Source organism: Maniola jurtina, chromosome Z (assembly GCF_905333055.1).
Source record: "Maniola jurtina chromosome Z, ilManJurt1.1, whole genome shotgun sequence".
Lineage (NCBI taxonomy): Eukaryota > Metazoa > Arthropoda > Insecta > Lepidoptera > Nymphalidae > Maniola > Maniola jurtina.
Genome location: NC_060058.1, coordinates 9325692 through 9349586, shown reverse-complemented (window position 1 = coordinate 9349586; position 23895 = coordinate 9325692). Strand labels below are relative to the sequence as shown.

The 23895-nt window shown below is 35.9% G+C and overlaps 2 protein-coding genes across 2 annotated transcripts in view; both read right to left on the bottom strand.

Annotated features, from left to right (window-relative positions):
* Positions 1-2461: 2461 nt before the first annotated feature.
* LOC123880736 (carcinine transporter-like) lies at positions 2462-4640 on the bottom strand. Its single transcript, XM_045929034.1, has one exon. It carries the CDS (start codon positions 4508-4510, stop codon positions 2777-2779), a length of 1734 nt encoding a protein of 577 aa, XP_045784990.1. The 5' UTR covers positions 4511-4640; the 3' UTR covers positions 2462-2776.
* A 5885-nt stretch (positions 4641-10525) lies between these two features.
* LOC123880482 (fer-1-like protein 6) overlaps positions 10526-23895 on the bottom strand; it is a 62202-nt gene continuing 48832 nt past the window's right edge. The window contains exons 26-32 of the mRNA XM_045928622.1: positions 18807-18955; positions 17230-17414; positions 15914-16034; positions 14625-14733; positions 12415-12587; positions 11710-11810; positions 10526-10897 (exon numbers count right to left, since the gene is read on the bottom strand). Coding sequence (XP_045784578.1) covers positions 10732-10897; positions 11710-11810; positions 12415-12587; positions 14625-14733; positions 15914-16034; positions 17230-17414; positions 18807-18955 — 1004 coding nt within the window. The 3' untranslated portion in view covers positions 10526-10731. The remainder of the gene's footprint in view (positions 10898-11709; positions 11811-12414; positions 12588-14624; positions 14734-15913; positions 16035-17229; positions 17415-18806; positions 18956-23895) is intronic.

Below are 23895 nucleotides of genomic sequence, written 5' to 3'. Positions count from 1 at the left end.
GGTCTAAGTTGTAGTGCGCCTATAAGATGTTGTATATAAGTTATAGGTACGTGGTAGGAAACACGGACCGCGCCGGAAGGGCGTTCCAAATGTTTGAGCAAAAACGTTTCGTGCGAGTAGACTGGATGTCGATCACATGTTTTTGTATCGAACATATCGACCAAGAAACATTCTTAATAAATGCTTTTTCTATCACAATCATACCTAGTATTCTGGCAAGTGGTTGATAACAAAGTGGGTGTGGAACGGTGAACCCTGAATCACAAATACCTACCTAATAGTACATTATCAAAAAGGCACAAACTCATCTCATCTCTGACTTTTTAACCCCCGACCCAAAAAGAGGGGTGTTATAAGTTTGACGTGTGTATCTGTTTATCTGTGTATCTGTGTGTCTGTGTATCTGTGTATCTGTCTGTGGCACCGTAGCGCCTAAACTAATAAACCGACTTTAATTTAGTTTTTTTGTTTGAAAAGTGGCTTGATCGAGAGTGTTCTTAGCTATAATCCAAGAAAATCGGTTCAGCCGTTTGAAAGTTATCAGCTCTTTTCTAGTTACTGTAACCTTCACTTGTCGGGGGTGTTATAAATTTTTAATTTACACTTGTATATTTAAATTTCTTTACGGTGCTTTTATTTACTCTGATCGGGATTTGTTTAAATAATACGTATAATAAACAAATGCAGACTAAAGAGCAACAAAGAAGCTCTGAGCTTGATATACCTCTCTGTCACCAGTGCGTCGAATAAGCAAAGAAAAAGTAATTTCATTTGTAATATCTGGGTTAGCATGAAAAACTATTTGTAACGAAGATTCTGTTGATTCATATTTGTGTCACATTCACTAGCCAAACATCTGAAATCTAAGCTGAAATAATTCATTCAAAAGTATTCGAACGGAAAATTTGATTCAAGATTGAGCTTCAAACTGATTGTACGAGTACACTGAACAATAAGTAGAAGCACACTTACTTATACTTTTTAACTCCCGACCCAAAAAGAGGGGTGTTATAAGTTTGACGTGTGTATCTGTGTATCTGTCTGTGGCATTGTAGCTTCTAAACTAATGAACCGATTTTAATTTAGTTCTTTTTTGTTTGAAAGGTGGCTTAATCTAGAGTGTTCTTAGCTATGATCCAAAAAAATCGGTTCAGCCGTTTGAAAGATATCAGCTCTTTTCTAGTTACTGTAACCGTCACTTGTTGGTTGTGTTATAAATTTTTAATTTGCACTTGTTATATTTTAAATGCCGATATCTATGTATACTGCAGATTACAAACGATAGCTAATATTTAACTATCTATATATATGTATTTCTTAGTAGTAATTATCTTACACACCTACATTCTACAGTCATTGCAAACTTACACAATCGTTACGCGGGAAGAATCTTATCAGCTTAAAATTAATCTTATAATAAAACGTGACTAAATAATCACTCTTTTGAAATATGTTTAACAATAAATTGCGTCATTTGTTAATCGCGTTTTTTTTTGTTTGTTTTGAGTTTCCAGGCCGTGTAAACTGGTAAAAGCAGGGTTGCGCAATACTCAGTTCAGTGAATATCATTATATTGATTAATTAATAACCATTGCCAGCTTACTGCGGTGAACGGGTAGGTGGGTCGTTAAGAGGAGTTCACACCTCAAGCCTCCATCATCAGAAACGCTCAATAGTACCTACCATAGTCATCGTTTCCCACACGGCTGCCCTAGTGAAAAACAAAGTAACTGACATTTTTCGTGAAATTGTTTTTTTTCTACTAACTAAAGTTTTATCTCGAATAGACCATCACCCATTGACTTATCCATCACTACAGTTTAATATTGCACGGGTTCGCGTAACTTAATCAGAAAATCGGAACTAGCCAAAAAATCTGTAAAAAATTTTGACTGCAACACATTAAGAAAGTTAAACTAGAGGTGAACTAAAAACTTTTTCTGTGATGGTTTGTGAATTAGAGCCAGGCAGGGCGCAGGATGCAGGAGAGTAACAGTTGATGAAAAAATCAAGAAATACAACGTATCCCACGAGCTGTCTCAGTCGAGCAAAACAAAGGTGTACCAGTAATACAATTTTTTAAGTCTAAATAAGTATACATATAAAAAGGAAAAGATGACTGACTGACTGTCTGTGTGATCTATCAATGCACAACTTATACTATTGGATGGATCAGGCTAAAATTTAGCATACAGACAGCTATTATGACGTAGATATCCGCTAAGAAAGGATTTTTGGAAATTCAACCCCTAAGGTTAAAATATGCGTTTTAATTTGTATATTCAATGCGAACAAAGTCATGGGCTTAAGCTAATTAAATATATAAACTATGAAATAAAATTCGCTCAAGCAATATTATACTATAACTAACCTTAGCAAAAAATTGGGAATTAGGGACTAGCAATATCTAAACGAAAGGAAAGAAATAAAAGCATATTATGGAGAATTAATAAATAAATAATCACTATCATAAAAAGTTTATTTCATAATTTAAAAAAATTATACCTTATTATTACCAACTATTGATATTTATATCTATAACCATGATAGTAAGTAAATGTGCTTCCGTGGCCGGATAGGCCCGAGAGCTTCAAACTCGCAATTTCACCGGTGTACAAGTACCCGGTATCAAAGTCTGCGCACAATGGGAATGCGTGATACCTTGATACATGCTTGGCAGCTTAGTTTTGGGTACATATTCGGTAAATTGACATATATCCAGCGCAAATTACACAATAACAAGATAATCTGGAAAGACACTATTGTTATGTTAGTATTAATTCATTTCAAAAGACAAATTTTCATTTCCAACATTGGTTATCTTTTTACTTCGTAGGAATGGTATGTCAAACATCTTTTGATTACTGATTAATTCTTCTGCTTCATCAAAAGTCTGAGGCATGTCTTTTCCCGCCGTTTCCGGCAGTGTTAGTGCTAGAAACATTCCGATCAGAGCAACGCCTCCCAGAATAACAAGAGGAAGCCAAGGAATGAAGTTGGCAAGGTACACAATATACGAGGATAAAATAGTACCAATGTAACTGAATATATGAACGATGGATGAACCAGATCCTCTCACAGGTGTAGGAAGCATTTCAGCAGCCCATTGCATGCCAGCATTAACACACATATTTATAGCAAATCTTGATACTACTGCACATAGAACAGACGGCAAACCATTGCTGACAAACACTGTTGTTATACTAAATATAAAACATACCATAAACGAGAGAACTGACATTCCTTTTCTACCAGTTAAATCGATTAAAAAGGAAACTAAAATTAAAGAAGGTAATTCAGTTAAGGATACAAAGGTAAAGGATAAGAAAAAATCGAATTCTAGCCCCCCAATACTTCTAACTAAAGCATCAAAAATCGTTAAGCAGCACAAAAATTCTAAACAAATACATATAAACATTTTTCTTAACTTAGGTCTTCGGAAAATAACTAAAATGCTAGCACTTTCTTCTCTATTTTTGTTCAAAGTAGATGTTTTGAATTGTTCTATCAATTTTGAAGGTATCTGTTTTTTATTGATCTTTGCAATGGTAAGAACTTTTCTCACAGCATCATCGATGCGATTTTTAGAAAGAAGCCACCTAGGACTTTCTGGCATAACAAAAGGCGCTAATAGAGTTATTGCCATTGGAACACTTGTCACTATACTAATTGTCTTCCAGTGTCCACATGCAAGAGCTATCCATGGTAAAGCTACTGCACCCAACGAAAAAAATAGTGCAAAAGGCAAATTTGACATAATAGAGCGATACTTTGGTGCAACATATTCTAATACTAAAAGATACGTCATCATCATACAATTATCATACGACATTCCCATTACAAATCGGCACAAAGAAAATTGCAGGAGATTTCGAGAAAATATACTAGCGATTCCAGCCACACATCCAATCATATTGCTTAATGTAGCAGCTGGTAACCTGCCAAATCTATCAGCAACCCAACCAACGAAAAATCCGCCTACTATAGCTCCAATGAAGTAAAAAGATTGGGCTGTTGCTTGATAACTATTTTTATCACATACCCATCCCAATTCACTTGAAATAGTAGGATAAGGTATTTCAGATTTATTAAATTCCCATCCATACTGACATGGCTGAGTATTCCAGGTTCCATTAGGCCTTTGGCCTGTCTCTAGCACTTCAAGCCAGTTGGCAGTGTAAACTTTACATTGCGAATAACCAAATCGTGCTTCAGGGTCCAACGGGATTGCAAGATTTCTTCGTTCGATGGCAGTTAAATTCTCTAGTTCGGGGATCCAACACCAGTGGTTTGGTGACACTTCTGTCATAAAAAGTTGCGTGTAATATGAGAACACGCCAAAGATATAAAAAGGTAATGTCGAACAAAATAAAATTATTTGGTACGGGCCAAACTCCCCCGCAGCTGATAGTAACTCATCATAATCAACATCTTTATCGGAATTGGCTTCATCCTTATTCTTTTCAGGGATTTTAGTTTTATGTTCACTGTTCTTGCTACTTTTTGTCATTCTATTCCTGTTTCTTTTGTTGTTTTCTTGCTTTTATAACATTTAACAACTTTATAATATCTGCAATCTTTAAATTAGAAATGCTGGCGAGTGTACCGACTACCGACTAATGAGCACCATCGCCGCTCACTAGAAGTCAAGATAACTGCTAAATAATAACTTAAAATTAATCTTTATAGCATCTGTCTGAAAGATAAGATTTAATTCTATTTACTTGGGCAAATAACATTGCTTGTTACTGTGAATGTAATTCTGTTCTAATAATTTATAGTTACTTATAACTAGTAAATGCGTGGCTCATAAAGCGGACCGCGTAGTGGAGTAGACAATATTGAAGAGGGCTCCGTTTTTATTTAAAGTTGTAGAGAGAGAGCCAGCGAGTGCCAGACTTTCATTATTTTATAAAAGCTAAAAGGTTCTCTGTGTGTTGTCCACAACACAGAGAGGAACGATCAGCAACTCTGAAGTTTGGATCATGGTGGCTTTGGGAGATAACAGGTAACAAGGGTGTAAAAAATCTTAGTCAATGTATTAAGTCAAATTTACATTTTCGATAAATTAAGATAACTCACTGAATATCATCGAATCAATCATCGAATTTTTTTTCTAATTTTTTTTTTTCGATCAGTCTGTACACCTAACCTTTGTTTTAAATGGATTCCAAAAGGTTGCATTACTCTCTAGTTTACTTCTCAAGTAAGCATTATACTTAGAGAAGTTTTATGACAGCGGTATAGCGGTAGATTCAAATTGCTACGCCTGGCGGAGCACAAATCCTACAGAAGCTAAATGTTTCAATATGTCATAAGAAATGCAACTATTCTTTACACTACTTTGCGTGGAATGCAAAGCCAGCCGTTTCAGTGCAAACTTTCTTATTTAAGAGGGGTCTCTCCGTCACTCGTTTTATACAAACGTAGTTCCAATTTCATTTGAATATTAAGCAACCAAAGTCCATGAAATTTTGCAGACATATTCTAGAAACCAATATCTATGTCTGTAGTTTTCCAGATTTCTGTTAAAATATTCGGTTTCAAAGTTACACGATCTTAAAAATTTACATACAAATCTTTGAGCCCCTGTAATTTTAAAACTACATATTTTTAGAAAAATCTAAAACATCACAGACACAGATATTAGTTTCTAGAATATGTCTGCAAAATTTCATGGACTTTGGTTGCTTAATATTCAAATGAAATTGGAACTACGATCGTATGAAGCGAGTGACGGAGAGAGCCCTGTTAAAAATTCACCAATGTCGTTCAACACAATGTTTAAATTTCTAAAATCTAAGAACTCTTTCGGAATCATCCAGACTTTGAGGACCCCATAAAGCATTTCTGCACTAAGCATAGACGATATGAATCTGTTATGACGATTTCTGGTATGTCGATTGTGTGTGACACTCAACGCTACCTATATTATAAATGCGCAAGTGTGTTTGTTCGTTTATTGTTTCGTTGGTATGTCCTTCAATTACGCTGCAACGGAGCAACGTACTGACCAGTCCTCACGGGAATTTTGAATCCACGCGGACGAAGTTGCGGGTATCAGTTAGTTTGTTTCTAAAAATTAATGTTCTGCCTTATGTGAGCATACCAGACTTTTCATGGCGGGATTTACGTGATTCCAGTCTGTAAATTGATCGGATACAAGGGCGGATTCATCTTACACCGAGTCTGCTGCCGTGCGCAGCCGAGGCACGGTTGTTTAAAGAACCTAATATAGATTCTAAATCAATGAAAGTAATTCATACTAGACCGCGACCGCGTCCGTGCATGTTTATGGATCATAGCTCTACCGTGGTACGGCCCAGTCCGCACACGTCGTGGCTTTTATCTTCAGCCATCACGCCTAATTCATCTATTTCGTTATCCTTTTTATCAGTGACGTAAAGATAAACACGTTTCGCTAATGTATGCAATATCTATCAAGTGAAATAATGTGGCTTGATCGATCTATTTATACGAAATATTATTACCTTAAACCACGAACTGTAACATGATTTAACACATAAACCACTGAACCAGTTTAGATTGACATTTTTCAGTAGTGTCGGACTAAAACATGATTTTCAGCTGAAACTGAAACCAAATTTTCAGCCTCGGTCTCAGTTTCAACCGAAACCGATTAAAATTTACCTAGTTTATATAATACTACCTATGCTGTCTAGGTAGGTATACTTTTACATATTATGTTGCCTGGAAGAGATCAGCAAGTGATTAACATCCTCATTAGGTATCGTTACAGTAGCCTCTCAATATATTTACAACAACATAATTTTTGTACGACAAAATATTCTTAGTTACAAGAGAGTTGGCGATCTTCACAACAGGCTGACTAGACACCGTAACAGGCTTGCGACTCCTACGCTCCGCCTCAGGAAGGTCCAAAAGTCAGGGATTGGGTATAATCTTTTATATCAAAATTATAAGAAGAAGAATATTTATAAAAAAAAAATTCAGAAAAAAAAAAAAGAAAAGCATATTATACAATCGAAGATTATGTAAATGATAAAAGAGCGTGGATTTGAATTCGCTCCAGCAATGTGCGGGACTTCAAGTGCTTGCTTTTATACATGGCATAATATTGTATATCAAATCTTTGAAAAGAGCAACCGCCGAGTTTCTTGCTGGTTCTTCTCGGTAGGAAAGGCATTCCGAACCAGTGGTAGATGCTTTTGACGATTCAAAAGAACTTGTAAAAGTCTAATTGAATAAAAATATTTTGAATTTGAATTAAATAATATAGTGTAATTTTTGTCTTATGTTGTTTGTATATAATTTGTGTGTCATAAAAAGTTTTTACATAATTTATTTTACTTTTTTGTTATAGTACTTACTACAGTACTTATTTATTTTTAGGACAGGCTTACGCTTGCGGAAAACAATTTTGCTTTTCCGTTAATGCCTAGAACCAAAATAATAGTCAGCATTCTTCTGCAAGGATCTTTGTAAAGGATATGAAAGCAATTTAACTTTTCATGGATTTTGTAGCATTCCTTATTCAAATACATAATTGAATAAGAACCATCCAAGTTTTGAAGGGCATAATAACTTTTTCACATTTGTGAAGAATTTCATTATTTGTAGGTAGTAAGCATGAAGAACTTATACACTTATACGTTTTTCACGTTTTCATGTTTTTATAGTAGGTACATTTTATACTTATATGTTTATACGTTTTTATAATAAATTAGACTGTTTTATAATTAAACTTACTTACTGGACAAAGTTTAATCAAAATCGACTGAGTATACAGCTTGATCTGAATCCGGTGGGACGAAGCCGAGTGAATTAACTAATCTGGAAAACATCGAAGAGAAATTCTCGCTAAACACGTCGTTCTCAAACAGATTATACCTACGAAGGTCAATAATTGAATGAGATCATGTCCGTAAAAGTTGGTAGAGTTGTGGAGTGCAAACCCTTGGGGGATGCAATACATAGCGGTTGTTGGATGGAGAAAATTGCGACTTATATTCCCAAAAACTATTGATTCTAGCAAAATTCTAGAAGAGACAATTCTAAAAGGGCATTTGTGGGGTATTTAGTTCACTATCTAATATACTTTGAAAGCAATAGACAACATAGGATATTATATCTTTCTTCGAAAGAGCAGGCGTATATGGATAGCTTTAAGGCACAGACTTGCAGCGCGGAGTAAATGCCGCATGATCATTAAATAATATGAAAACCAACCCATTTTTTCCTACCTCTGATGGTGTAACGCAAATCATTTACTGACTTGTGATCATCTTATCTCACTATCACAATTTTAATCACCACGCGTATATACCAATAGGTTTCAACAAGAGAGGATTATTTTTTGTATTTGGTAAAATAGGTGCTTGGCACAAATTAACGGATGTGTTGGGTTCGAACTTGAAGCAGTCATAACCAAAAGTATGACCGACCAAATTAACCTACGAGTGCATAGCGAAGTGCGGTCTTTTTTAAACTGTCACTATACACAAGACACAAGTAACTTCAACTAATTCCTACGTACCACGATGCCTGATTCTCTGTTATGTACATATATTTACAAATGCCAATCACACATCACACTCTATGTACCTGCTTACGTTTATACACGAGACACAAGCAGTTGGCAACGACTATTAGAGCAAATCACTGCTCAAGCGGTCCATGCATGAGTACGTTGTTCAACGTACAACTGCTCAAACTGTAGCCTCACTCAAAGATTTTCATATACTATAGTTAAAAAACAAAATTTTCAGTAGGTACGGTAGGTACCGAGTTTATTAAAATTGCATAATCTTATGTAAATGATTCTGCATTTTCGTTTAGTTTTACCTAATACTTAAGCAACATGAGAACGAAATCGGTCAAAGTTGTCCAAATCCTTATATAGGGCAGGTACATTTTATTAATACGAAAAATGACAAATTCCAATTTATTAATAGAAATAATTAATAATTTTTCGTTGAATTACAGCAAATTAGATGCAATATTATTTAGAACTATAGTTTTGGCATAGTTTATTCTTTCTTATTAAGACAATTACAATGGTAAAGTATTGGTAAAGTTAGGGGTTTACTTACCATGCACAATTTCAGAGTACAATTTAACATGTGCACTTTTAAAAATTATCAAGTTTGTCAGCGGTTAGGAAACGCGAATTTTACCACCACGGGAGATATGGACATCGCGCGCCGCGAGCTTGAAGTGGTATGGAGAGGACGCCCTTACTTCCAAGCGTGGACATGCGTGCTGCGTACCTCGTACGACGGGAAAGCTCCCTACAACTTTCCACTGATCCCGATCTTTCGCCGCTTGCTTTAACTTTGGAACAATTTAACAAGTCAACTATCTAACTCAACCTTCCTTTACATGACTGGCCTATTTTAATCCCCGACTCAAAAAGAGGGGTGTTATAAGTTTGACGTGTGTATCTGTGTATCTGTCTGTGGCATCGTAGCTCCTAAACGAATGAACCGATTTTAATTTAGTTTTTTTTGTTTGAAAGGTGGCTTGATCAAGAGTGTTCTTAGCTATAATTGAAGAAAATCGGTTTAGCCGTTTGAAAGTTATCAGCTCTTTTCTAGTTTTTTTAGAAATAGAAATTTTTGTGTCGGGGGTTTTCTTTTTAATTTTGAGCTATATTACTTGCTGTTCCCGCTGCTTCATCCGCTTGGCCTACACAAATTAGAAACCCCTATTTTATCCGCTTATTGTAAATTGAAGAATTGAAAAGAGCAACCGCCGAGTTTCTTGCTGGTTCTTCTCGGTAGGAACGGCATTTCGAAACAGTGGTAAATTATTTGACGATTCAAAAGCACTTGTAAAAGTCTATTTGAATAAAAACCTATTCTATTCTATTCTTAGGAGATGAATTTTAAAAATCCTTTATTAGCTCTATTAGAAGTTTATTAGTAGTCCAATCCGTACACTAGTTTCAGCTGTTAATAGATCAGACAGTCAGTCAGACATCTTTTCTTTTTATATATTTAGACCACTAGCATGCGTTGCAGTGCCTTTTTAACCCCGACCCAAATAGAGGGGTGTTGCGGCTCTGGTACGTCTATTCTATCCTATTCTAACACTTAAAAATATATATATACTATTAACAATTACTTCTAAGACTTATATTCCTACGAGCCATCCTGTACAAATGTTTTGCTGCATCGGACGTTGGGTTTGTCAAAATAATATTTACGTTTCCCAACGTCCTGTCCGGCACTTCACTTCGGACACATTCCGTCAAAATATTGTATACGTCTTCCCTCGCACCTGGGTAGTCTGGGCAAAAAGGTATGAGGGGGGGGGGGGGGGGGGGGGGCATTATTATCAAAATAATACATAGTAAGGAAAAAAGGTATTTAAATCTTGCTAAATAACATAATTTAATAAGCCACCTATAAAACGTTAGTGTACACAACTTAATGATACCATAATAAATTAAAGTTTATTACAATATATAATATTATTTACTCTAAAAATATACTTTTCTTCTACTCTATTTAATCTCTATAAACATGAAGTTGTTAATGTAGGCATGTAAATGAATCACTGCCTTCGTAATAATTTGTTTCAACATTTTATCTTTTAATAGTATAAATCATAAAGATTTTTCTGGGTTTTACGTCGATATGCCTAGTTACGTAAGAAAAGTACGATTTTCACTCTTTTACGTTCACATTATACTTGAAGTTCCTTTTTAAGTTTAAGTTCTTGCGTCTTCTGATGAGATGCACAGTATTACATTATCCAGTATTGTATTATTGCTGGCAATTGGAAATACAGCGCCAAAAAAACGGTTAAAAAAATAAATCCACAAAAAGCAAACACCGAAACTATCCGTGGTGAAATTCGGTAAATATTTTTTAGTTTACACGAAAATCTGCGTGAACTAACTTCTGGTCTCCTGAAAGCAAACAAACATGATTATAACTTTTTAGTGACTGCAGAAGATAATAGGTAAATTATTAGCGTTTCTAGAATCTTCTATAGGTTTTGCAATACATGATTAACCACGAAATTTTAAGTACCATAAAAAAATTTGCTTCGTCAGACTTCGATAATAATAATTAAACAAAGGCACTTTAAGAAATTTAAATCGAGTGTCCTAAAATAGCATTAATGTCTAAAGTAGCAATAATTCTTTTAATTTTGCTAGCGTAGCTACATGAGGCGATGTGAATCTGATAAACCATAGACGATACTAAACTTGTTTCTAGCACGTGTCCACAAAAGTTCATTGAGCCAAACCACGCGGAAGCGCGCTAGGGTTACTAAGTCTTCTTTAATACAGCTTACTAGCCGATGCCTGCGACTTCGCCCGCGTGGATTTAGGTTTTTTGAAATCCCGTGGGAACTCTTTGATTTTCCGGGATTAAAAGTAGCCTATCCAGGATACTTACTATCCAGGATACTATCTATCTCCATTCCAAATTTCAGCCAAATCCGTCCAGTAGTTTTTGCGTGAAGGAGTAACAAACATACACACACACACACACATAGGTACACACAAACTTTCGCCTTTATAATATTAGTGTGATTATACAAATTTTGGTAAAATTATTTTATTTTATGGGTTGGCTTTCCTTCATATCAAAAAACTTTTACCAAAGGTGATCAAATATATCCCGAGATTTAGGTTGATCAGAATTTCACGAAGCGAGTTAAGTAGGTACATATACCTAAGCTGAAGGAAAATGCTGGTAGAATTGGACTTACATTGGTTCAGGTAATGGATATGGAGGCTCTCTACCTATTCCAACCGGCATTAGTGTCGCATTCTCTTGCTGCAGAAGAGTGATCTCTAAATCTATTGTACCCTGAAAAGATTTACTATTTTACCCCCGACCCAAAAAGAGGGGTGTTATAAGTTTGACGTGTGTATCTGTGTATCTGTCTGTGGCATCGTAGCTCCTAAACTAATGAACCGATTTTAATTTAGTTTTTTTTTGTTTAAAAGGTGGCTTGATCGAGAGTGTTCTTAGCTATAATCCAAGAAAATCGGTTCAACCGTTTGAAAGTTATCAGCTCTTTTCTAGTTATTACTGTAACCTTCATTTGTCGGGGGTGTAATAAATTTTTAATTTACCAGATGCCTATGACTTCATCTACGTGCTATAAAATTTTTATAAACCCGTTAGGAAATCTTTGGTTTTTCGGGATAAAAAGTAGCCTACAGGTCTCTACAGGTCTTGAGCTATACCCATGCAAAAAAATCACGTCGATCCGTTGCTCCGTCGTGACGTGATTTAAGGACAAACCAACAAACAAATTCACTTTCGCATTTATAATATGGAGTAGTTGTCACAGTGATTATGTAACACAAGGCATTGAAGAAAAGCTAACAGAAATAAATCAATTGCTAATTTTTCACAATCATAAACTTAAGCTATCAATATAACTTATAAGCTTAAATTCGCTTACGGCTAAGCAACTTGTTCCAGAACTCTGATCGATAGTACTTAGAGGCCACCAAGCACGAAGAGACCTAGTTGCAAATAAGTTGATTTTCTTAAGATTTTTCAAAACGTCCAAAGAACAATCTTCGATTTTTTTCACTCCTCTTGGTATGGCGTTCAGATTTAGCATGAGAGAACCTAAATAACAAAATATGTCTAAGGCAATTGATTAATTAAGCATATCACTTGCTTTAACGGTGAAGAAAAACATCATGAGGAAACCTGTATGCCTGAGAGTTCTCCATGTTCTCAAAGGTGTGTGAAGTCTGCCAATCCGCATTGGGCCAGCATGGCAGACTATGGCCTAAACCATTCTCATTCTGAGAGGAGACCCGTACCAGTAGTGGAGCGGAAATGGGTTGATCAGGTATCAGGTAATTGATTAATTAATTATTTATTATTCATTTCTCTAAGTAGTGACATGGCTCTGAAAATGGTCGCTAGTTATAGGCACTCGCTGGGTCTCTAGTTAGTGTACAATAGTACCTATTTTGAATAAATGTTTTTTTTTTCTTTGGGCTTATTCAGAAGATCCAGCATTTGAAGAACCCCCACTAGGGCAAACTATTTCAAGGAGTCTCTGGGATTTGCTTAATACAAATACAAACGAATGAAAATATCAACTGTTCCAGACAAATATGTCAATATCAGCAGATGTTTTTCTTAGCGTAGTAGCACACGCCGGATATCCGCGAGTACTGAATAATATTATACATCTTTTTTCTATTGGACCAAACTTAAATTGTGAAGGAAAAAACTTTTTTTGGTGGGAACTTTGATCTCATAGAAAAATTGTATACAATATTGAGTACAGCGGTCACTAAAAAAACTATTGCCTATCTAATGACCGGGTGTGATGGCGCTCTTTAGGGAAGGCCTATGTCCAACAGTGGACGTCCGCAGGCTGATGATGATGATTATAATATGTTGATTGGAACACTTGGACGTAGTTAATTCTTCCAAGTTGGAACAGCATGCGCTCACGCTCAACTTGGAGTGACCATGGAGAGCACTCTTAATAGCTGTATCCGTTTAACGGTGCAGATAAAGTTTTTACTCAGAATTGCAGCCATAGTGTAAGAATCTCAAGTATCCAAGTATTTCCGTAATTTAAAACCTTTCAGCGCACGGATATCTACGTTTCAGTGTCAGTTTCACTGTGCTAAAGTTTGCAAACTAGGTACAATTTATATCTTACTAACGAGGTGCTAAAAGCCATCTCCGGTCTGAAAACCTGTAGGGCCACGTTTTGAAAATTTCTACTAAGTGTATACTTTTTGAAAAAATCATAAAATAGAAAAAGTTTGGATAATAATACTTGGATGAAAAGAGTCCCGAAATCTAGATTTTTAGTTATAATCGTAAAGCGTAGAGTAATGTATAATAATAATGGCCGGTCCTTATTAATAATGCCCAGTTAATCACGTTGCCCGTAACATATACATATATTTATAATATGGGTAGTAAAAATATAAGTAGGTGCGATCACTTACTAAATAAAACAATGCGCAAAGGGAAGATTTCATATATAAATACCTAAAATATATTAAGCCCTTGAATTCAGTGAGTTACATTTTCATAACAAGTTTCGGTCAAGAAAGACTCGCCTATAATATAATTATTCAAGTGAATAATATATTCAGAATAACTCAGAAAAATAATGATCAAGTAAAATTTGAATCAGTGAAATCAGAAAATAAATAATTAATATTTTCTGAATGTTGGTACCAATGATCGTACCTATATAAAAATGTACAGGCCAGATTATAAGGGTGACGGCAGCATCGGCAGACATTACTGAATCCCGTTTACCTATTACTACGAAATTTATGTACCTACTTTATTAACTATCTATAGTACGCGACAGGTTGAGATGGCAATCGAGGTGGGGGCGCCCCGCACACCCGCACAGCCTCCTCGCTAACACGGCGCGGGTGTGCGGTGCGACCTTCCGCCTCATACCCCAATTGCCATCTCGACCTGTCGGTTACTATCGGTTGTCGACGGTATGTTTTAATCCCGCTTTAAAATTGTGAACTGTTACTCATAATTATGCTATCTCGAAAATAGTTGTAGGTAGGTTTTAGGTGCCGCGTTGAACACGTTTTATACACGTGACTCTGCAGTCGCCGGTTTTGTGTGCCCAAGCCTTTAATGCTACATATCATACAGTACCTATACAATCAGCTGGACATGCAGCTTCATTATCCATTAACTGAACAATTAATATTGGCGGTACACTCTCCTCATACTCCGTGAATATACCTTTTTCTTTGCGAACAAGCTGCAAATAAATAAACGATTTAAGATGTTACCTATTGCTTACGTGCAAATTGGTGTAATTGCTCTAAGTACGTGTCAACTGTCATCTCAAAGGTACGATTTACCCATTTACCGGACTAAAATCGTACTTTTGATTGATAGTAAAGAGTATATTCTTAATTTCAAAAAACCGATAAGTGTTGGGGACCTAAGGTGATAAAATTGCAACCCTGCACCGTTAAGCAAAGCGTTAGAAGACTCTTCACTATGTGGACAGACGACATCAAAAGAGTTGCAGGGAGGCAACGTCTATCGGCTTTTTAACCCTCGACCCAAAAAGAGGGTTAAGTTTAACGTTTGTATCAGTGTATATGTTTGTGGCATCGTAGTTCCTAAACTAACAAACCGATTTTGATTTATTTATTTTTTTGTTTGAAAGATGGCTTGATCGAGAGTGTTCTTAGCTATAATCCAAGAAAATCGGTTCAGCCGTTTGTAAGTTATCAGCTCTTTTCTAGTAACTGTAACCTTCACTTATCGGGGGTTTCATAAATTTTTTATTTACACTTGTATATTTTTGAAGTATGTACATTATATGCTCTGCCCAATGCCACTTCGCAACCCGTTGAGCCATGGCGGTTATTTTAATTCTTCTACGGATCTCCTCATATCTGATTTGATGACGTAGAGAAACTCCAAGCTGTCTCCATCGCCCGCTGAGTTACTCTGAGCTTCTTATACAGGGTGTTTGGTAATTAGTATATAAAGACGACACGTACCCATTCTACTTTGATCTGATAAATACAATGCTGAAATAAAATTATAAAAATTTCCATACAAAATTTTAATTTTTTTTTATGTCCTAGTTTTCATGGCCCCAAAGTGCCCTAACTCACTGAGATCGTTAGCCTTAGCCTATCTAAAGATGGCCAACGATCTCAGTTAGTTAGGGCACGTTAGGGTCATGAAAACTTTGGCATAATTTTTTTTTTTTAATTTTGTATGGAAATTTTTATAATTTTATTTCGTCATTATACTTCAGCATTGTATTTATCAGATCAAAGTAGCATGGGTACGTGTCGTCTTTATATACTAATTACCAAACACCCTGTATATGGCCCAGGGTTAGCGACCATATTGTATCAGATCCATATGTATATGAAATACAACTAAAAATATTTTGTTTAAATTTAATGTCTAACCTTCCGGGTTGCTGGTTGATATTGAAAGTTGAAAATCATTCGCCAGTTAAAATTGCTTTCACCAGTTACACATTGGTAATGTACGTCAGTCTTTTGGGCTTCATCGGCGATTCCAAGATATCTACAAAAGACTTATTACCATAATAATTTGACACCCAACCCTTCATTATAACTTACGCAATTTTGTGGTTCCCAAAGGAGGCCCGAACTAAGTATAAGCTGTTAAAGATTATAAAATTTCATAGAATAATGATGAATATTTAACTAGAAAAGTAAAAGACAATATTTATATTTAGGAAGTAAACTGTATTGAAAATTACAATAAGCATGCTGCAAGACCCTTTATTTTTAATAGAATAGATAGAATTAAAAAAAAAACTCTAGCTATCGCAGTCAAAGAAAGAACGAACATAACATAATATCATCACAATATTTTGTAATACTTAAAACACTAGAACCCGGTTCATAAATAAAATCTAGATAATGCTCGCGATTTCATCCGCGTGGATGGTGGATTTAGGTCTTTAAAAATCTCGGGTGAACTCATTGATTTCCCAGGATAAAAAAAATATTCCGACGAATTGAGAACCTCCTCCTTTTTTGAAGTCGGTTAAAAAGCTAGCCTATGTTATTCAAATATCCATGCAAAAATCACGTTGATCCGTAGCTCTGTTTTGACGTGATTGAAGGACAAACCAGTAAATAAACATACTTTCGCCTTTACAATAGGTATTAGTAGTGTTACGCGACTAATTGAGAACCTCCTTCTGTTTGGAAGTCGGTTCAAGAGGGGTCTCTCCGTCACTCGCTTCATACAAACGTAGTTCCAATTTCATTTGAATATTAAGCAACCAAAGTCCATGAAATTTTGCAGACATATTCTAGAAACTAATATCTGTCTGTGGTTTTCCAGATTTCTGTTAAACAATTCGGTTTCAAAGTTACACGGTCTTAAAAATTTACATACAAATCTTTGAGCTCCTGTAATTTTAAAACTACATATTTTTAGAAAAATCTAAAACACTGCAGACACAGATATTGTCACACACAGGGGTGAATACGTGCCATCAGCTACGTGACAGTGTGTGTGCGATGAGTGTGAATAAAGTAGAAAGACATCGCTTCTCACCATCTAAAAGTAGATAGTGATATTTTTACTTTAAACGCACATAACTTCGAAAAATAGGAGGTGCGAGGTAATCGGAGGTCGGGGGGTTCCGGGATGGAACCCCCCAACCTCCGATTAGGAGGCGGACGTCCTAACCACTCACCGCTTGTAATTTATTATATTTATAACATTAGTATGCATTACTAACGCTTTCACATAAAAATCTGAAATCCTTCTTGATGGATAATCGGCTTGTAGAACAAAAGCTTGAACGGAGTAAATCGTAAGTCTAAGTTCATAGTCTTCTACCTTCCTAGGTGTTATATCAATGGGAGGCGGTATATATGCACCAGTATCCAGAGGGAAAATATCCACCCACATATGAAGTTTGCCCTAACAGACAAAAATAATTTTAGAATAACAAATATGATTTTAAAACAAAGTTGATTATATCGTGCCAAACAAACTCTTTGTGTCATCATTCCTTATACGCATGGCTCTAAGGTTTGGAATACTCTACTGCGATCTGTATTTCCTACCAATTATAATTTTTTTGAACCAGCGCGAATAGGCTTCTTCTATGCAAACCCGTCCCAACACTCCCAACTTAGGCCAAATCATGACTTTCCATCAGGTATGATTGTGGCCAAGCGATGCCTATCGAGAAAAAAAAAGGGGTGAGTTTCAATCTTCTGGTCCTTAGTTAATTGACCTAATATAATTTTTTCCTTTCTAAGAAACCGCTGGATGCACGGGTAACTCCCCAATTTTTTTTGCAAGAAATAAAAGGAAGATATATAAGAGTTTATTTCATAGTTTTCTATAATAATATCTACGAGTATTATTATCTATGTTACTAGTATTAATATAAGTATATAGGTACATAATATTACCTATGGTGTTGTTGTAGGTAATCAACTACTAACATAACACTACTGTTATGCAGCAAATACTAAAGAATATTATACAGAAAATTCTGTAGTAGATTGGAAGCTGAGTAGCATCCTTTGTGTTTTTCTACAGTTGGCGAAGTAAATTTTTCTGTGTTGGCATGATCTAAACCCAGTTGGTACTACCTACTATACGAATAAATGTATATACTGCATAATAAATCAGATGAACGGTTTATTATTCAGTATGGTAGTTTTATTAAAATGTGTGGTGACAAAGTTAGCTTGTTTTGAAATTTATCTTGTTTTACGAGTGAGTTAACTTTTTTATAGGTAATATGAACGTAAACCGGTTACACTGATCCTAGAAAAAAAAACCGGCCAAGTGCGAGTCAGACTCGCGCACTGAGGGTTCCGTACTCGGGTAATTTTTCCAACATTTTGAACGATAAATCAAAAACTATTATACATAAAAATAAATAAAAATCTGTTTTAGAATGTACAGGTAAAGCCCCTTCATATGATACCCCACTTGGTATAGTTATCTTACTTTGAAAATTGAAATACATTTTAATTTAATTTTTTAATAATGTAACCACAACTCCGCGGTTTTCAGATTAATTCCTGTATCTGTGCTATAAGACCTACCTACTTGCCAAATTTTATGATTCTAAGTCAACGGGAATTACTCTATAGGTTTTCTTGACAGACACGACGGACGGACGGATGGACTGACGGACAGACAGACAACAAAGTGATCCTATAAGGGTTCCGTTTTTCCTTTTGAGGTACGGAACCCTAAAAAAGGAGATTTGAGATGGTTTCATAACATTATTATTACGATCAAAGTTGGTAGGATCAGCGCTTAATAGGAATGATTAAAACATTTGTTTACGTGATCAGTCCCAGGTCTATCTGGATTATACAACGTCCTTGTTTCAACATGTTCCGGCACCAGATGACAACCACACAAAGGTAGCGTGTGCCACTTATGTAAAATACTCAAACACAAATTCTCTTTGCGTTCTGATACTGACGATTTCCCTGTAAACAAGTGTAAATTAAAAATTTTCAACACCCCCGACAAGTGAAGGTTACAGTAACTAGAAAAGAGCTGATAACTTTCAAACGGCTGAACCGATTTTCTTGGATTATAGCTAAGAACACTCTCGATCAAGTCACCTTTCAAACAAAAAAATAACTAAATTAATATCGGTTCATTAGTTTAGGCGCTACGGTGCCACAGACAGACACACAGATACACAGACACACAGATACACACGTCAAACTTATAACACCCCTCTTTTTGGGTCGGGGGTTAAAAATTCGTGGATAAGTACAGCTACCTCAAAAATAAACTCTTCATTTGATCTCAAATATTTATTTTTGAACACATGGAATGATTGACAACAACTATTTATTTCTGTTATTAGCTTAATATATCGAAACTACATATACTTAAGAGGATCATTGTCAACGATCCCCCGTCGATTTCCTACGTATGATATTATTGTTCTCATCTCTATCTGCCCTGGTTCGTGTATTCTCGGTTCCTAGATCGGTGCATTTGTGATAACCAATTCTAATTGCTGTGATTGGCTGAATTTACCATGTTCTTGCTGCGACAGTGAGTTTGAGCCACTAGCGGAACAATGTTAGCCGGTCAGAAATGATTGCAATTAGTCAACCTGTATGACGTCCGTGTTCTGTTTTTGATTACAAAAAAGAAAAAATTGTTGTTGCAATCATCAATTTTAGCAAATAGTGAAAGAGAGTCGACCAATCAGAGGTCACAACTACCGTCACACTTTCTGTGAAACTATGGCAGTAGGCTTACCGAGTAATGAAAACAATTTTTCATTCTGTAATGTCATGTGGCAAGTAGGGTTGCCACCTGCCTCTTTTTGATTTACAGGCTACCACCATCAAAAATACGGGGTTTAGATTTGAAGAAATTTAAAAATTTGAAGTATTTGAAGAAATAGGCGGTGGTTCTCTCTGAAATGCATGGAAAGCCTATTTAGATATTTCAGTTTATTTGTAAGTTTTGTATTTTTTCTCTGTATGTTGCCGTGTCTTGATTGGTGAACTGTGTTTGCAATGTGATTTTAAATAAAAGATTTATTTATTTAAATAGCTTTTAAAAACTCTAGTTTTGTAAAGCAAAATGTTATACATTTCATGCATACAATCTTTGCATTTTAACTTAAATTTACATTTAACTTGTAATTCCACCTTCACAGTATCAATACTATGGCCGTAGCCAGGAATCGATTTCGGGAGAGGTTTTATCAGGGCCGGAACTGAATCCTGTCATGAGGAAAAAAACATTCGCTCAACTTTATGGGCTAATTACCTGGTTAGTGGAATTTCGCCTTTCAATTTGACAGTGAGATAAAATACAACAATAAAAAAGCGCGAGCGCAGTGAGCGTAAGTGTTTTTGGTTCAATTACAGAAAGAATTAAAGTGAAAGGGAAACGAGTTTAGCCATAGCAAGATTTTATTTTTAAAGCTCCCTATCCATACTAATATTACAAATACGACAGTATATCTATTTGCCTATCTATTTGTTACCCTTTCACGGCCCATCTTCTTTACCAAAATTTTGGTACTTACTATTCAGAGGTAACTTGCATCCCAGACATAAACTTTTTAGCCCGGAAAATCCCCCACGGAATTTTTAAAACTCTAAATTCATGCAAACGAAATTGCGGGGCTTACACCAAGTAATACAAATTCAAAGCGCGAGTGAAGTGAGCGCGAAATGTTTGATATATTTCCAAAAAAAATTGGTAAGCAAATGCAAGAAATAGTGTAAGTATTATTTTAGGCTTAGGTTTTTGACGGCTTCCCAGGCGCAGTCGCCATTTCTAAATTACTGGTCTGGTGGGAGGCTTCGGTCATGGCTAGTTATATGGTTAGTATGGCCCTAACGGCCAAGAAATTAGACTGCATCATCACTTACCACTAGAAAAGATTAAAGTCACGGGCTAACTTGTATAAAAAAAGGCTAACATCCTCAAACCAAGCCCCGCCGCCTTGGCTACGACCATGATCAATATCGAGTGGGTTTCGGCTACGCATTGCCGCAAAAGGAAAATATTCTTTCTACTGGACATAACGTCAGTGTTCGGTTTCGCCAGCCAAGTGCGAGTCAGACTCACGCACCGAGGGTTCCGATTCGGGTATTTTTTTCGACATTTTACACGAGAAATCAAAAACTGTTATGCATTAAAAAAAATATGCATAAAAATAAATAAAAATCTGTTTTAGAATGAACAGGTAAAGCCCTTTCATATGATAACCCACTTGATATATGTAGTTATCTTACTTTGAAAATTGAAAATACTAATATTTGTTCATGAACACATGACAGACGGATAGAAGGACAGATGGACAGACGGACAGACGGAAAGACAGACAGACTGATAGACAACGAAGTGATCCTATAAGAGTTTTTTTTGCTTTTGAGTTACGGAACCCTAAAAATATTTAGTTTTATTTGCCCCGTATTTTATTTTCATAATTACCGGTTTCTCTATCCTGACATACGGGGTAACCAGTAAAATACGGGGCCTCTGGCAACCCTATTCGGAAAACACTGTCACATTCAAGTTAATGTCAAATATTTTGTTTTCAATTACAGAAAGCTGCATCAATCATTATTACAATATTTTCTTTGTTGTGATTGGCTGAATTTTTGAGTTTCAGCCAATAAACAGTCTGTTTGCCAATTAAACGTCATAACAATATAAATGCCAGAAAGTTTAACCAAATAAAACAAACTTAATGAGAACCTAGTGAGAATGCAAACGGCACACAATTTATAATACATATTATGTTAGTCGTATATAATAGATATTATAGTAGTCGTTCACTTTGGTAATAGTCAGATTGTCATCAGTAAAATTGATATTGGTCGATGTATCGTAAATTATTGTTTCGGTGACAAATATTTTTATTATCTTATATCATATTATTATATTATAATTTATTAAATTATTAATTAATTATTATTAATAATTAATAATTATTATTAATTATTATTTATTATATTATATCGAATGTGCATAAAGATACCACTGAAAAAGATATTATAGACTACATACATAGTAATACTCAGGAAGTAGTGCAGCTAGAAAAAATAAATATGAAGATAGATAAAGGCTACAATTCATATAAAGTATGGGTGTCTAAAGGCAAAAGGAATCTGTACTTAAATGATACGTTATGGCCGGAGGGGATTTCCTTCCGTAATTTTATATATTTTAGACACAGTATAGCTGCGAATACGGTTCCTTTACAAACTTAAATGGCCAGTACGAACTACGTAAATAAGATTATTAGTTATAATTGTAAAAATGTCAAGACTTCTGTCCATGAAATAAGACAACTCTGCCATGAAGTGGATATTATAGCGTTGCAGGAGACTTGGTTGTTGCCCTACGATATCTCTTTCTTGGGTCAGATACACGATGACTTTGAATTTCACGGAAAATCTGCTGTTGACATCACATCGGGCATATTGCGCGGCCGGCCGCATGGCGGCGTTGCGGTTCTGTGGCGTAAATCGATGTTTGATAAAGTGTGTATTATCGAATCAAATAATAATCGTATAGCTGCGATAAAAATCTCAAAGAGTGGTTGTGAGTATGTAGTATGCAGTGTATACATGCCTACTGATTGTATGGAAAATTTAGTTATATTTACGGAGTGCTTAGGTGAGTTAAGTGCTATTATTGAGAATGCAGGGGCGGAACATGCATTTTTACTTGGGGACTTTAATGCCCACCCGACTGGGTGTTTTGGAAAGGAACTTTTATCGTTTTGCGCGGAGTAAAAATTGATATGTGCGGATATTGAGCTGCTAGGTATGGACTCGGACACATTTACGTTCATTAGTGATGCTCATAACAACTGTAGGCGATGGTTAGACCATTGCTTAGTTACGGGAGCGGCTAGAATAACTATTCAGGACATTTGTGTGGAATATGGTGTGCACTCCTCTGACCATTTTCCACTTGTCATTAATTGTAATCTTGGTGCTTTTCGTCGCTCAATGCCGACATCGGGTAGAGAAAAAGAGATAAATAGGGTTATATGGGGGTGTAGGGACTTGACTCAGGTAGAGAAGTACACTCAAATTTGTAATGAGGAGCTACGTTACATAGATTTTCCTTGTGAAATGATTGAATGTGTGAAGAATAAGATGTGTCAGTGTGTCGATCATAGGCTACTTATTGATGATATGTACCTAAGAATAGTAAATGTAATGTCAAAGGCTGCGATTGCTACTTATAGGGAAAAAAATTGTAAAAATAAAAATAAAGTAGTGGTAGGTTGGAATCGACATGTAGGCGGCGCACAGGGAGGCTAAGCGTTGCTTTCATGTATGGGTATATTTTGGCAAGCCCTCCGTGGGTCAGTATTATGATTCTATGGTTAAAAGCAGGAAAATATTTAAATCTAAATTAAAATGGTGTATTAGACACCAAGACGAAATTAAAATGGATATTATTGCTAAAAATCATAAGAATAAAAAGTTTAAAGAATTTTGGAAGTGTACCAGAAGTTTAACGCCAAGGCCTGGCCTGCCTGTGTGTGTCGGCGGAATTAGTGACACCAAGGACATAGCCAATTTGTTTATGAATCATTTCAGGGTGCAAGCGCTGCCTGTTACGCACGATTATGTAAGTGAGCATACAGTGGAGGGACTTGATGCTGAACCTAATCACACCTTGGCCTTTTTTAAAACTGAAGAGGTCAAGAAGATTGTCAAGTGTATGACTCGTGGAAAATCGCCAGGGCATGATGGGTTGAGCATTGAGCATCTTCAGTATGCTGGTGTGCACTTGCCTAGAGTTTTATGTCTGCTGTATAACATATGCATGGTCCATTCATACTTGCCAGAGGAATTGATGAGGAATGTGGTGGTGCCAGTTGTGAAGGACAGAACGGGGGACGTTACAGATATCAAAAACT

Excerpts from the sequence above, each read along its gene's own strand:
- LOC123880736 (XM_045929034.1), bottom strand. The coding sequence starts at position 4,510 with ATGACAAAAAGTAGCAAGAACAGTGAACATAAAACTAAAATCCCTGAA.